This window comes from Somniosus microcephalus, chromosome 5 (genome assembly GCF_052327205.1).
Source record: "Somniosus microcephalus isolate GS21.2 chromosome 5, FLI_Smic_1.0, whole genome shotgun sequence".
In the NCBI taxonomy this organism is placed as follows: Eukaryota; Metazoa; Chordata; class Chondrichthyes; order Squaliformes; family Somniosidae; genus Somniosus; species Somniosus microcephalus.
Window position 1 is genome coordinate 66700076 of NC_140991.1, and position 16302 is coordinate 66716377.

Here is a 16302-nt window from a genome sequence, read left to right on the forward strand (position 1 = left end):
CCATGTGCTGTAACAGGCGGGTGCCTGGGCCGCCCATGCGCTGTAACAGGCGGGTGCCTGGGCCGCCCATGCGCTGTAACAGGCGGGTGCCTGGGCTGCCCATGCGCTGTAACAGGCGGTGCCTGGGCTGCCCATGCGCTGTAACAGGTGGGTGCCTGGGCCGCCCATGTGCTGTAACAGGCGGGTGCCTGGGCCGCCCATGCGCTGTAACAGGCGGGTGCCTGGGCCGCCCATGCGCTGTAATAGGCGGGTGCCTGGGCCGCCCATGCGCTGTAACAGGCGGGTGCCTGGGCCGCCCATGTGCTGTAACAGGCGGGTGCCTGGGCCGCCCATGTGCTGTAACAGGCGGGTGCCTGGGCCGCCCATGTGCTGTAATAGGCGGGTGCCTGGGCTGCCCATGTGCTGTAACAGGCGGGTGCCTGGGCCGCCCATGTGCTGTAACAGGCGGGTGCCTGGGCCGCCCATGTGCTGTAACAGGCGGGTGCCTGGGCCGCCCATGTGCTGTAATAGGCGGGTGCCTGGGCCGCCCATTTGCTGTAACAGGCGGGTTGCCTGGGCCGCCCATGTGAATTAATTCCCCAACAGAAATGCCGGCAGGTTGATAGGCAGCAGGAACGGGGTGGTATGTGTTTTGTTAAGATTTTCAGATGGCTTTTGCCTTGTTCCTGCCAGGCAGAAGCCTTCAAAATCTGGGTATGTGCCTTTTAACTATTCCTGCAACATTTCTGGCTTTCTGAGCCTGCCTAAAGCTTTTGCAGCTCTCTGTTTAAAAGCCTGACTGTGCTCGCAGCCTCCCTATTTTAAAGATCTCTCTCTATTTATCTGTCTCTTCAGAGACAAATAGGGATCAAGGAACAATGGGTGTGAGGTGTTCTTCGATGACTTAGACAAGCTAACAACTTGTTTATTGTTTATGAGGAAAAACCCTCCATTTAGCCTATTAACCACTTTTTATTTAGGTGCATTTTAAAAAGATGTGAAAATATTTTTTGGTTGAACAAAACATTAAAAGTAACTCCTATTTTCAAATCCTTTCTGTAGAAAACGGTCAGATGATTCTGAAATGTGACAGCTACCTTTTCTGGAATATCTGATCTTTGGATTTTCTTCTCAATCCCTACACCGGTGTTCATATCCCTCTATGGTCTTGTTGGTCCCTAGCTTTGCAATTTGCTTCAATCTCATGTCTCTGTCTGCACTTTCTACTCTCCTAACTCTGATCTATTGTGCATACCCTGCTCCTTTCATTCCACCATCTCAGCGTGCACCCTGGAACTCTCTTCCCAAACCTTCCTGCTTTTCTACCTCTCTCACCACCTTCAAAAGCCTTTTCCAAATCTAACTTTTACACCTTCAATCAGTTCCACTAACTCCTCTCCCTTTTCCTGCTTAGGTTTCTGACCTCCTCCCCTCAACCTAACCCCTGTAAAGTGTCTTTGGGCATTCTGATATGGGAAAAGCACGATGAAAGTGCAACCTACTGTTTCTTCTGGTGCTGATTTCCCACTAAACATCCTATTGCTGTAGCATATTACAGTAAATGGCAACAGCAGACAAACCTGGCTGAGACTGTGACAAAGGTCTCCCATTTGGTTGCTTTTTCACAGGCTGTGGATTCTGGCCCTTAGATCTCAGACAGTGTGAGGCAATAGCATCATTCAGCTTCTTCTGGAGAATCAAGAATTCATCAGAACGTTTTGTTATCTGACAATAAGAACAAAAACATTTTTGGTTAAAAAAAAAGTAGATTGTGTATCATTCCATGTAAATATACAATATCTTTTTAGGAATAAAAAACAATCATCCTGAAGTGAGTCTTTCATCTTTATGCCACTATCTAAAATGTTTCCTCAAATTATGAAAGAAAGAACTGGATAATTATTTGGTTGCAAATGGGACTGAGGTTTAGAAGAATAAGTACAGATAGAGACAAATGCAATTAGCTTTATGAAATGCCATGGCTCCCCAATTGCTGAGTACATGGAAGTATCATGCCAAGAATGGCAATTAGTGAAAGATGTACAATGCAGGGTGTGAGTTTAGAGAGATATTCCAGAGTTTCACTTGGTTTATCTTTAGGGGAAACCAGGAAGAAACTTGGCAGAACCTTTACAGATGGAGTTTCATCACTTCGATGTCTCAAAAGAATAACACCATCCTCTCAGAGAAAAATGAGGCAATCAGTTCATCTACACCAGCTCATAAGGACGAGATCATATAAGTTCTAGAAACATTTCTAACTACAAGCATATAGACTTTAACCTATTGAATAGACAGGCTAGCTAATGATGTTAGCTTGTCAGCTGTCTAAGGAGTCTAATCCTAAATTAATCTCAACAATTTATATCAATCTTGGACACTGATCTCAACAATTAAGTTATTATCAGCAAGCAGTTAGGGTCTGAGCGAGTGGACCTGCTGGAGGAACGGAGTCGGAGACCGGGGATAAAGGCAGCTCGGAGCAGAGGCCTGGGAGTCTGAGCGGGCAGACTACCTGCGAGGGGGACAGTCGGCAAGTGACACAACGAAGGAGTGACATCAGAATTCCAAGGTGTCGCTGGCACAAGGGAGCTGAGAACTGAGTATAGGGTATTTGTGGTAAGTTTTTTTTTGTTCTGTTTGGAGTATATTTCTGCTAAGTAGATCATAGCCTATCTAATAGAGGGAAGTGCTGATTGGTGGGTAGCTGTTGAGTGTTTCTTGTTAAGTTTTAAGTTTATTTCTGCTAAATTAACTCCATAGTATGGTAAATAGAGGCATGGCAGGTCAGCTCAGTCCCGTGATTTGCACATCCTGTGCCATGTGGGAAATCCTGGACACTTCTTGCGGCCTGGACGACCACATGTGCAGGAAGTGTCGCCAACTGCAGCAAATCGATCTCCGGGTTTCACAGCTTGAGCGGCAGCTGGAGTCACTACAGTGCATCCACAAGGCTGAGAAATACTTGGAAAGCACGTTTCTGGAAGTGGGCACCCCGCAGCCTCAGAATGTGCAGGTAGAGAGGGAATGACTGACAGCCAGACAGAGAAGGAGGACCAGGCAGGTAGGGCAGGAATCCCCAGAGTGCATCTCGCTCTCTAACCGGTTCACAGTTCTGGAAACTGGTGGGGGTGATGGTTCCTCTGGGGAGAGCAGCCAGAGCCAAGGCCACGGCAGCATGGGTGGCTCAGCTGCACAGGGTGGGAGGAAGAAGAGTGGAAGAGCAATAGTGATAGGGGATTCATTGGTTAGGGGAACAGATAGGCATTTCTGTGGATGCAGACGTGACTCCAGGATGGTATGTTGCCTCCCTGGTGCCAGGGTCAAGGATGTCACTGAGCAGCTGCAGGACACTCTGAGGAGGGAGGGTGAACAGCCCGAGGTCGTTGTCCATATTGGTACCAATGATATAGGCAGAAAGAGGGATGAGGAATTGGCTTAAGGACAGAAAACAGCGAGTTGTGGTAAATGGCTGTTTTTCAGACTGGAGGATGGTAGATAGTAGTGTTCCCCAAGGGTCAGTGCTGGGGCCACTGATTTTTTTGATATATATAAATGACCTGGATATTGGAATACAGAGTAGAATTTCTAAATTTGCCGATGACACCAAACCTGGGGGTGTGGCAAACAGTGATGATGATACCAATCGACTGCAACAAGACGTAGAAAGGCTAGCAGAATGGGCAGACAAGTGGCAGATAGAATTTAATACAGAGAAGTGTGAGGTGATGCATTTTGGCAGAAGGAACATGGAGAGGCAATATACACTTAATGGCATAGTTTTAAAGAGTGTGCAGGGACAGAGGGACCTGGGAGTTAATGTGCATAGGTCCCTGAAGGTGGCGGGACATATTGAGAGAGTGGTTAACAAAGCATATGGGATCGTGGGCTTCATAAATAGAGGTATTGAGTACAAAAGTAGAGAAGTTATGCTGAACCTTTATAAAGCGCTAGTTAGGCCACAACTGGAAAATTGCATCCAGTTCTGGTCACCACACTTTAGGAAGGATTGGCCCTTGAGAGGGTGCAGAGGAGATTTACCAGAATGGTCCCGGGGATGGGGGATCTTAGCTACAAGAACAGGCTGGAGGAGCTGGATTTGTTTTCATTAGAGCAAAGGAGGTTGCAGGGAGATTATGACGGGTTTGGATAGGCTAGACGGGGAAAGTCTGTTCCCACTAGTTGATGGTATAAGGACTAGGGGACACAAATTTAAGGTTTTGGGCAAGAGATACAGGGGGGATGTGAGGAAAAACTTTTTTACGCAGCGAGTGGTGCGGACCTGGAACTCGCTGCCGACGGAAATGTGGAAGCGGAGATACTCAATGTTTTCAAGGGGAGACTGGATAGGCACTTGAGGGAAATAAACTTGCAGGACTATGGGAATAGAGCAGGGGAATGGGACTGACTGGATTGTTCTACAGAGAGCCGGCACAGACTCGATGGGCCAAATGGCCTCCTTCTGTGCCGTTATAACTCTATGAGTTACTGCTGAATTACTGTGACATAACTGAACAGCCTTTGTAATCTCGAATACTTACTTCATTAGTTAACCCTATCTACTAGTTATTTTCCTACCCAATTTTTCAGGTTAAGTGCAGCTATTTATGATTTTGAGGTTAATAAACAATTGTTTATGACTTGTCTGGCTTCTTCTTTGATGATTTAGCAAAAAGGGGTTAATTAATTCACTCAACAGCTGTGTGTATCCTAATTGGAGGTCGATAGTGTAAATGTTAATACAATCTGAATTTAGGCATCATTCAATCCTTGGCATCGACTGGACAGTCAACCCCAGGTAATTTCTTGATAAGGAGTTAAGGTGAAGGGGTTAAGGATTTGTCTTGTTAGGGTATCAATCTTAGTGTTCTTTACAAAACACAGGCCTGTTCTTTGGTATGTCAGATAGTAATGCTGTATATTATTCCCATTGTCTAAGCTGGGCTTTGAGCATTAATGTCCCGTGGATGAAAAGGAACAATATCCGTGATATCACCCACCTGCTTTGAAAAGGTACCAAACATTTCTCCTCTTTCAGTACATTCTTTAACTTGTTTTCTTTCCTTAAAGCCTCTGTAATTACTTTGAATTTTCACTGCTGCTTGCTCTTCATCCTCATTAGAACTGACTGGTTCATTCATTGGCTGTAATATAGATTCTTCACTGTGTGTAGCTTCTTCAGGTACTGTCATCTCTCCATTTCCATCAAACTTCCTTTCTTCTTTCAGCCGTTTCCTTTCCTTGTGCCCTCTGAAGTTGCTCTGAATAACTGTTGCATTTTAAAAAGAAGATGTGAAAATATTTTTTGTTTGAACAAAACATTAAAAGTAACTCCTATTTTCAAATCCTTTCTGTAGAAAACGGTCAGATGATTCTGAAATGTGACAGCTACCTTTTCTGGAATATCTGATCTTTGGATTTTCTTCTCAATCCCTACACCGGTGTTCATATCCCTCTATGGTCTTGTTGGTCCCTAGCTTTGCAATTTGCTTCAATCTCATGTCTCTGTCTGCACTTTCTACTCTCCTAACTCTGATCTATTGTGCATACCCTGCTCCTTTCATTCCACCATCTCAGCGTGCACCCTGGAACTCTCTTCCCAAACCTTCCTGCTTTTCTACCTCTCTCACCACCTTCAAAAGCCTTTTCCAAATCTAACTTTTACACCTTCAATCAGTTCCACTAACTCCTCTCCCTTTTCCTGCTTAGGTTTCTGACCTCCTCCCCTCAACCTAACCCCTGTAAAGTGTCTTTGGGCATTCTGATATGGGAAAAGCACGATGAAAGTGCAACCTACTGTTTCTTCTGGTGCTGATTTCCCACTAAACGTCCTATTGCTGTAGCATATTACAGTAAATGGCAACAGCAGACAAACCTGGCTGAGACTGTGACAAAGGTCTCCCATTTGGTTGCTTTTTCACAGGCTGTGGATTCTGGCCCTTAGATCTCAGACAGTGTGAGGCAATAGCATCATTCAGCTTCTTCTGGAGAATCAAGAATTCATCAGAACGTTTTGTTATCTGACAATAAGAACAAAAACATTTTTGGTTAAAAAAAAAAAGTAGATTGTGTATCATTCCATGTAAATATACAATATCTTTTTAGGAATAAAAAACAATCATCCTGAAGTGAGTCTTTCATCTTTATGCCACTATCTAAAATGTTTCCTCAAATTATGAAAGAAAGAACTGGATAATTATTTGGTTGCAAATGGGACTGAGGTTTAGAAGAATAAGTACAGATAGAGACAAATGCAATTAGCTTTATGAAATGCCATGGCTCCCCAATTGCTGAGTACATGGAAGTATCATGCCAAGAATGGCAATTAGTGAAAGATGTACAATGCAGGATGTGAGTTTAGAGAGATATTCCAGAGTTTCACTTGGTTTATCTTTAGGGGAAACCAGGAAGAAACTTGGCAGAACCTTTACAGATGGAGTTTCATCAATTCGATGTCTCAAAAGAATAACACCATCCTCTCAGAGAAAAACGAGGCAATCAGTTCATCTACACCAGCTCATAAGGACGAGATCATATAAGTTCTAGAAACATTTCTAACTACAAGCATATAGACTTTAACCTATTGAATAGACAGGCTAGCTAATGATGTTAGCTTGTCAGCTGTCTAAGGAGTCTAATCCTAAATTAATCTCAACAATTTATATCAATCTTGGACACTGATCTCAACAATTAAGTTATTATCAGCAAGCAGTTAGGGTCTGAGCGAGTGGACCTGCTGGAGGAACGGAGTCGGAGACCGGGGATAAAGGCAGCTCGGAGCAGAGGCCTGGGAGTCTGAGCGAGCAGACTACCTGCGAGGGGGACAGTCGGCAAGTGACACAACGAAGGAGTGACATCAGAATTCCAAGGTGTCGCTGGCACAAGGGAGCTGAGAACTGAGTATAGGGTATTTGTGGTAAGTTTTTTTTTGTTCTGTTTGGAGTATATTTCTGCTAAGTAGATCATAGCCTATCTAATAGAGGGAAGTGCTGATTGGTGGGTAGCTGTTGAGTGTTTCTTGTTAAGTTTTAAGTTTATTTCTGCTAAATTAACTCCATAGTCTGGTAAATAGAGGCATGGCAGGTCAGCTCAGTCCCGTGATTTGCACATCCTGTGCCATGTGGGAAATCCTGGACGCTTCTTGCGGCCTGGACGACCACGTGTGCAGGAAGTGTCGCCAACTGCAGCAAATCGATCTCCGGGTTTCACAGCTTGAGCGGCAGCTGGAGTCACTACAGTGCATCCACAAGGCTGAGAAATACTTGGAAAGCACGTTTCTGGAAGTGGGCACCCCGCAGCCTCAGAATGTGCAGGTAGAGAGGGAATGACTGACAGCCAGACAGAGAAGGAGGACCAGGCCCCAGAGTGCATCTCGCTCTCTAACCGGTTCACAGTTCTGGAAACTGGTGGGGGTGATGGTTCCCCTGGGGAGAGCAGCCAGAGCCAAGGCCACGGCAGCATGGGTGGCTCAGCTGCACAGGGTGGGAGGAAGAAGAGTGGAAGAGTAATAGTGATAGGGGATTCATTGGTTAGGGGAACAGATAGGCATTTCTGTGGATGCAGACGTGACTCCAGGATGGTATGTTGCCTCCCTGGTGCCAGGGTCAAGGATGTCACTGAGCAGCTGCAGGACACTCTGAGGAGGGAGGGTGAAGAGCCCGAGGTCGTTGTCCATATTGGTACCAATGATATAGGCAGAAAGAGGGATGAGGTCCTGCAGGCAGACTATAGGGAGCTATGAGAGAGATTAAAAAGCAGGACCTTAAAGATAGTAATCTCTGGATTACTCCAGGTGACATGTGCTAGTGAGTACAGGAATAGAAGGATAGAACAAATGAATGTGAGGCTGGAGCGATGAAGCAGGCTGGAGGGCTTTTGGTTCCTGAGGCATTGGGACCATTTCTGGGGAAGGTGGGACCTGTACAAGCCAGACGGGTTATATCTCAACAGAGCCAAGACCAACATTCTCGTGGGGAGGTTTGCTAGTGCTGTTGGGGAGGGGTTAAATTAGCTTAGCAGGGGGATGGGCACCAGCATATAGGAGTAGAAAAGAGGAATAAGGTGCATAAAAGAGTGAGTGTGTTGAATAGTACTAGAGAAGAAAGTAGTACTAGAGGTGGAAGTAGTACCATATTAGATAGGAGCAGACTAAAAAAGACTATGAAAAATTCAAAAATGGGTTTAGAATGCATGTATGTAAACGTACAATGTCATAGAGTCATTGGGTGCGATCTTGCCAGCCCTGGGGAGGCGGGTATGGAGGCGGGACTACCGGGAAAATGGCAGAATTTGGGGGCGGGTGCCCAACCCACCCCCAACCCGCCTCCATGCCATCTTGCCAGGAGGCGCGTAGCCATCCCGTGCCAGGTCCCGTCTCCTTGGAGGCGGAAAGGGATTAAAGCCTATTAACTGCCTGTTAACAGGTAGTTAACAGGCAGAAAATAGGATTATCCCCTTTTTGCCCTCACAAGTGTGGGCTTCCCAAAGGCTCCGAAACCCGCCAGGTCAGCGAGGCGATTCGGGGGTCTGCAGGGGTCGGGGGGGGGTGCAAAAGTGTGGTGTGAAGGTAAGTGATGGGTGCAAGAGTGTAAAGGTGAGTATCTGAGGTAAGTGCAAAGTGTTAGTAAAAGTGTACTTACCTTTGTTTCTTCCTGCAGGCTTCAGTCGGTGTGTATGTGGAGAGTCTTGAACCTCCGCGTTGGAGATGACAGATGGCCGTTGCATTCTCCAATGCAACAACCATCTCATTTCTGCAAAAGAAAGAAGTTTGATGAGGTCTTGAAAACAAGATCTCATCAAACTACAGAGAATGTCACTGTTTGACAGCTTCACAGAGCTGTCAAACGATGACAATTCGTCTGTCAAAAATTTTTGACAGATGAAACGTCATACGTTGCTGTTCTCTGCAACTGGCTTTCCCTTAATTGGCCTGCTAAGCCCGCTGGGCGGGCTTAACAAGGTCAATCAAGGGAAAATAGCGTGGGTTGTCCAGAATTGATGGAGGCGGGACTGAAACCCGACAAGTGGGAGTCCCACCTCTAAAAGCTCCCCATTGAGGAAATCATCCCCATAGAGTCATAACGGTACAGAAGGAGGCCATTCAGCCCATCGAGTCTGTGCCGGCTCTTTGTAGAGCAATCCAGTCAGTCCCATTCCCCCGCTCTATCCCCGTAGCCCTGCAAGTTTATTTCCCTCAAGTGCCTATCCAGTCTCCCCTTGAAAACATTGAGTGTCTCCGCTTCCACCACTTCCGTCGGCAGTGAATTCCAGGTCATCACCACTCACTGTGTAAAAAAGTTTTTCCTCACATCCCCCCTGTATCTCTTGCCCAAAACCTTAAATCTGTGTCCCCTAGTCCTTGTACCATCAACTAGTGGGAACAGCCTTTCCCTGTCCAGCTTATCCAAATCCGGCATAATCTTGTACACCTCTATCAAATTACCCCTCAACCTCCTTTGCACTAATGAAAACAAATCCAGCTTCTCCAACATGACCTTGTAGCTACAGGCCAGTCAGTTTAACATCAGTGGTGGGTAAAGTTTTAGAAACAATAATCAAGGAAAAAATTAATGGGCACTTGGAGAGGTTTAAGCTAATTAAGGAAAGCCAACACAGATTTGTAAAAGGCAGATCGTGTTTGACTAATCTAATTGAATTTTTTGATGAAGTAACAGGGAGAATTGATGAAGGGAATGCAATGGATGTTGTCTACATGGATTTTTGGAAGGCGTTTGACAAAGTACCACATAAAAGGCTGGTTAACAAAATTGAGGCTCATGGAATAGGTGGATCAGTGGCAGCTTGGATAAGGAATTGGCTTAAGGACAGAAAACAGCGAGTTGTGGTAAATGGCTGTTTTTCAGACTGGAGGATGGTAGACAGTGGTGTTCCCCAAGGGTCAGTGCTGGGGCCACTGATTTTTTTGATATATATAAATGACCTGGATATTGGAATACAGAGTAGAATTTCTAAATTTGCCGATGACACCAAACCTGGGGGTGTGGCAAACAGTGATGATGATACCAATCGACTGCAACAAGACGTAGAAAGGCTAGCAGAATGGGCAGACAAGTGGCAGATAGAATTTAATACAGAGAAGTGTGAGGTGATGCATTTTGGCAGAAGGAACATGGAGAGGCAATATACACTTAATGGCATAGTTTTAAAGAGCGTGCAGGGACAGAGGGACCTGAGAGTTAATATGCATAGGTCCCTGAAGGTGGCAGGACATATTGAGAGAGTGGTTAACAAAGCATATGGGATCTTGGGCTTCATAAATAGAAGTATTGAGTACAAAAGTAGAGAAGTTATGCTGAACCTTTATAAAGCGCTAGTTAGGCCACAACTGGAAAATTGCATCCAGTTCTGGTCACCACACTTTAGGAAGGATTGGCCCTTGAGAGGGTGCAGAGGAGATTTACCAGAATGGTCCCGGGGATGGGGGATCTTAGCTACAAGAACAGGCTGGAGGAGCTGGATTTGTTTTCATTAGAGCAAAGGAGGTTGCAGGGAGATTATGATGGGTTTGGATAGGCTAGACGGGGAAAGGCTGTTCCCACTAGTTGATGGTATAAGGACTAGGGGACACAAATTTAAGGTTTTGGGCAAGAGATACAGGGGGGATGTGAGGAAAAACTTTTTTACGCAGCGAGTGGTGCGGACCTGGAACTCGCTGCCGACGGAAATGTGGAAGCGGAGATACTCAATGTTTTCAAGGGGAGACTGGATAGGCACTTGAGGGAAATAAACTTGCAGGACTATGGGAATAGAGCAGGGGAATGGGACTGACTGGATTGTTCTACAGAGAGCCGGCACGGACTCGATGGGCCAAATGGCCTCCTTCTGTGCCGTTATAACTCTATGAGTTACTGCTGAATTACTGTGACATAACTGAACAGCCTTTGTAATCTCGAATACTTACTTCATTAGTTAACCCTATCTACTAGTTATTTTCCTACCCAATTTTTCAGGTTAAGTGCAGCTATTTATGATTTTGAGGTTAATAAACAATTGTTTATGACTTGTTGTCTGGCTTCTTCTTTGATGATTTAGCAAAAAGGGGTTAATTAATTCACTCAACAGCTGTGTGTATCCTAATTGGAGGTCGATAGTGTAAATGTTAATACAATCTGAATTTAGGCATCATTCAATCCTTGGCATCGACTGGACAGTCAACCCCAGGTAATTTCTTGATAAGGAGTTAAGGTGAAGGGGTTAAGGATTTGTCTTGTTAGGGTATCAATCTTAGTGTTCTTTACAAAACACAGGCCTGTTCTTTGGTATGTCAGATAGTAATGCTGTATATTATTCCCATTGTCTAAGCTGGGCTTTGAGCATTAATGTCCCGTGGATGAAAAGGAACAATATCCGTGATATCACCCACCTGCTTTGAAAAGGTACCAAACATTTCTCCTTCTCTTTCAGTACATTCTTTAACTTGTTTTCTTTCCTTAAAGCCTCTGTAATTACTTTGAATTTTCACTGCTGCTTGCTCTTCATCCTCATTAGAACTGACTGGTTCATTCATTGGCTGTAATATAGATTCTTCACTGTGTGTAGCTTCTTCAGGTACTGTCATCTCTCCATTTCCATCGAACTTCCTTTCTTCTTTCAGCCGTTTCCTTTCCTTGTGCCCTCTGAAGTTGCTCTGAATAACTGTTGCAGCCCTTTCTTCATCTGGATCTTCACTGGCTAAAATTTCTTCTTGTGGTTGGATTTTTTTTCCTGACACCTTGGTTTTAACTGGCACCTTGTTCTCTTGTAGTCTCTTTCTCTCTTGGTGACCTCGATAATTACTTTGGATAACAATAGCGGCTTTGGCATTCTCTTCCTCGTTGCCTAGTTCCTCAGTTGACTGCTTTTTTATGCTGTTTTTATTCATGACTTGAACCTCTTCTTGCTTTTGCTGTTGAGGATTTCCTTGCTTCTTTCCCTTCTCAGGAAGCTTTCCTTCGTCCTCCAGGCGCTTTCTCTCTCGGTGTCCACGATAGTTGCTCTGAATAACTTTTGCTGCTTTGTCTTCATCATCTTCCACATCAGTTGCCGTCGTGGTATGGTCTGACGGTGCTCTTCTTGCATTTTCCTGATGCTTGTCTTTAATGCTATTATTGGATGCTCGGTCGCCACTCAGAATGTCACCTTTAGTGTCCTTGCTCCTGTCACCCTCCACCACCTTCCTGGAGCATTTTCCTACAGAATCCATTCTTGTTGTTTCCCGCACCTCTTCTTCGCCATTCACATCGGAGCTATTTGTTGGTTCTTCGTATGGATTCTTTATCACATACTCTCTACATTAGAGTAAAGAAAAAAGGAAGTCTTATTCTGGGACTTTCAAGGACAATTATTAAAACAACTGTCAAGCCCATTTGTCTTGTCATAGTAAAGAATTTTATAGTAGAGGTAATGGATTGGCCTTTTTATGTTGCATGTACTGTTGACACCAGTACTTGCTTTATAGAGGTGTTAGGCGACAGCACTGAATTATATTGATGGCCTAAACATATGCTTAAGCTCCATAGGTGAAGTTTTTAAAGTGCGTAAAGAACAAAATGTCTTATCGGCTCTTTGTTTACTTTAAAACATAAAGGTGATCCAGTGTACTGCCTGGAATTTTCTTAAAACTTTATTTTCAAAGTTGAAAGAGATAGCTTCACATTAGTTGTCTCACAGTATTTGAGAAGGAAAATAATACAAGACATAACTTGCACTGATATAGCACTTTCACATCCTCAGCATGTCCCAAAATGCTTTACAACCATTGAATTATTTCAAAGTGCAGCCTGATCCTGGAATTCAAAATTTAGTTCTCAGTTAGGGCCACAAACATGGGTTTTGAAGAGAAAAATTTGGTCATGTGAAATGGGACAGGGTTGGGTGGAGTAAAATACCACCTTGGGAATCTCTGTGAGTGGAGAAGGGCTAGGCAGGGGAAAGGCCGCCCTGGGAATCCTTGGGGAGCCGAACCAAAGAGGATCGGGATGAGGAAAAGAAAGAGACTGAGACAGGAATAAAGAAGTCTTACTCCAATTATATAGGGCCTTGGTGAGACTACACCTGGAATACTGTGTACAATTTTGGTCTCCTTACCTAAGGAAGGATATACTTGCCATAGAGGTAGTGCAACGAAGGTTCATGTAGTGTATGTGCTTTAAGTCAGAACTACTTTTTACAGCCCCTGTATACTGTAGTACCGGCAGTGACCACACCGGTATATAAGCTGTGCGCATGCATCTGTACCCCAGTCTAGAGATGACCCTCCTCCAGTAAAGACCTGTTATTTGTTTATGTACAGCATCCGTGTAATTATTTATCCACTGAACCACGGATCTAACAGTGGCGACGAGTGTTGATGCGAATCTACCTGCAACATAAAAAAAAAAATAGTCGAGTCCAGGAACATGGGTGTCGACCGCGAGCAACCGCCCAGCAGTCAGGCAGAGATCCAACTTCGCTGGGGAGGCTGTGGAGAGCCGGGCTTGGTTCCCCAGCCAAAACGAGCAGTAAGAGACCGACGACAGGTCCAGAGCAGACCCCGAGCAGCGGCGGCTGGAGCCGACCGACGGCAGAGAGAGAGAGCCGGGCAGCGTCGACGGGGTAAGAAAGAAGGAAAATACTGCAAACCGGAGAGAGAGAGGGTAAGAAACAGCCGGGTTCTAGACTGAGTGGCGTTGACAAATATCAAGAGAAGAATGCGCAGAGCACAGCCAGGAATTACGGGCTGATCAGGGTCCGCGGGGCGAAGCAAGGGGAGACGCCATTGAGCCGCGGAGAAGCAGGGAGAGCGCGGGAGATGCCATTTTGCAAAGCCGCAGCGGAGAAGATGGGTGAGCGCAGGAAGGAAGGAAAGTGCGGGAAACGCCATTTTGTGCCAGTGGAGAAGAAGGAAGAACGTGGGAGATGCCATTTTGCACCAGCGGAGAATAAGGGGAAGCGCGGGAGGCACCATTGGGGATAGTTAACGCACAACCAAGGATGCCGAAGAGTGGCAGTATCTCTACGTTCGACAATGAAGTCGAAGATTGGGCGACATATGTGGAACGTATTGAGGTGTACTGCAGGGCGAATTAAGTGCCAGATGCTAATAAAGCACTGGTTCTGTTAAATTCCATGGGTGCAAAAACTTATGGGCTACTGCAAAATCTAATAACCCCAGAGAAGCCAGTAAACAAGAATTTTGAAAGCATAGTAGAAATCCTACTGGACCACTTAAGCCCCACACCGCTGCTGATAGCAGAACGATTTAAGTTCCATAAAAGGAACCAACACAAAAGACGAAAGCAATGCTGAGTACCTAACGGAACTGCGCAAGCTATCGAAATACTGCCAGTTTAGAGCGGGACTAGCAGACACGTTAAGGGACAAGTTTGTGTGTGGGCTACAAAGTGAACGAACCCAGAAACGGCTTCTATCAGAAAAGGACCTTACGCTGGACAAAGCTTTCAGTATGGCAGTATCACATGAAGCAGCCGCAAGGGGCGCTGCAGAGATACAATGGAGACCGCAAGAATATGGCACCAACGAAATGACCTATGGAACAGGGAAGTGCTATCGCTGCGGCAGAACAACACATGACCAGAAAGATTGTTGGTTCAAGGACCAAGTGTGCAGACAGTGTGGGAAAGCAGGACACGTAGCAAGAGTCTGCAGGTCTGGGAAGAAAACCAACAGTAAGAAATCTCCACAGGAGAAGTACAAAAAGGTACACCAGGTGATGGACAGTGGTTCAGACGAACAGAAAAGTGACACAGACTCCAGAAGCAAGGAGCTTGGTTGTCTGAAACTACATAATGTAACCGAAATGGAGGATCACCAGACTATCTGGGTTACACTCAAGATAGACGGAGTCCAAGTGGAAATGGAATTGGACACAGGGTCAGCTCTAACAGTCATAAATCAAAGAGACTACAAGCGGCTATTTTCACACGTACCCTTGAAAGCTACAGAGATTGTCTTGAAGACGTATACGGGGCAAAAAGTCTACCCCAAAGGAAAAATAAGGGTGAAAGTGACATATAAAGGTCAGGAAATACCTAAAATGGATATATATGTATTGCCAAATGGAGGACCACCACTGCTAGGACGTGAATGGATCCGGAAGATACATTTAGATTGGCATTCCATACAGGCACTGAAGGTGGAGGCCAAAAAGGATGACGACGTCACACCTGGACGACTGTCAAAAATGCTAACTGCTGCAAAATAAGTGTTCCAGGAGGGACTCGGAACACTAAAAGGCATAACAGCAACGATTAAAATAGAGGAAAATGCAAGCCCAAAGCTTCTTAAGGCCAGACCAGTGCCTTATGTGATCAGACCAGCTGTCGAAGCAGAGCTGGAAGGGTTGGAACGTTCAGGAGCACATCAACGAGAAGCCGACAAGGAGCTTCAATGTAGGGCAACCAGTCTTGGCCCGGGACTATCAAACAGAGAAGTGGCAACCCGGAACGATATGTACAAGGCAGGGGCCATTAATGTACACAGTGGATGTCGGGGAGAACATTGTGAGACGCCACGTTGATCAGATCTTAGCGTCACAGGAAGGCGTCAACCCCATGTCTCGAGTACCTGGGGATGAACCCGACATACCGGTAGCATCTACTTCAGACCCAGTAGCAGTGGAACCCGATGAACTACCCGATGAAAAGGGGTCAGAATCGCCTCTGCACCAAGAACAAGAACCTCCGGAAAGGCGCTATCCCGAAAGGGTCAGGAAGCCGCCCCAAAGACTGAATCTACAAATGGACTTTTGTTATTGAATGTACATGTAAAAAAATGTAATTGTTATTTGAATATTAAGGGGGTATTATTAATCTAAAAAGGGAGGAATTGTAGTGTATGTGCTTTAAGTCAGAACTACTTTTTACAGCCCCTGTATACTGTAGTACCGGCAGTGACCACACCGGTATATAAGCTGTGCGCATGCCTCTGTACCCCAGTCTAGAGATGACCCTCCTCCAGTAAAGACCTGTTATTTGTTTATGTACAGCATCCGTGTAATTATTTATCCACTGAACCACGGATCTAACAGTTCACGAGATTGATTCCTGGGGTGGCGGGACTGTCGTATGAGAAGAGATTGAGTAAACTAGGCCTGTATTCTCTTGAATTCAGAAGAATGAGAGGGGATCTCATTGAAGCATACAAAATTATTACAGGGCTTGATAGGGTGGATGCTGGGAGAACGTTTCCCTTGGCTGGGGTATCTAGAACCAGGGGCTACAGCCTCAGGATAAAGGGTAGGTCATTCAGGACTGAGATGAGAAGAAATTTCTTCACACAGAGGGTGGTGAATCTTTGGAATTCTCTACCCCAGAGGGCTGTGGA

The 16302-nt window shown here is 45.4% G+C and overlaps 1 protein-coding gene across 4 annotated transcripts in view; it reads right to left on the reverse strand.

Annotated features, from left to right (window-relative positions):
- Positions 1–16302, reverse strand: part of myo3a (myosin IIIA) — a 722675-nt gene that overhangs the window by 120146 nt on the left and 586227 nt on the right. For all 4 annotated transcript variants that reach the window (XM_085987739.1, XM_085987740.1, XM_085987738.1 and 1 more), the window contains 4 exons: positions 11363–12266; positions 5855–5999; positions 4980–5248; positions 1560–1704 (listed from right to left, as the gene is read on the reverse strand). In XM_085987739.1, coding sequence (XP_085843865.1) covers positions 1560–1704; positions 4980–5248; positions 5855–5999; positions 11363–12266 — 1463 coding nt within the window. The remainder of the gene's footprint in view (positions 1–1559; positions 1705–4979; positions 5249–5854; positions 6000–11362; positions 12267–16302) is intronic.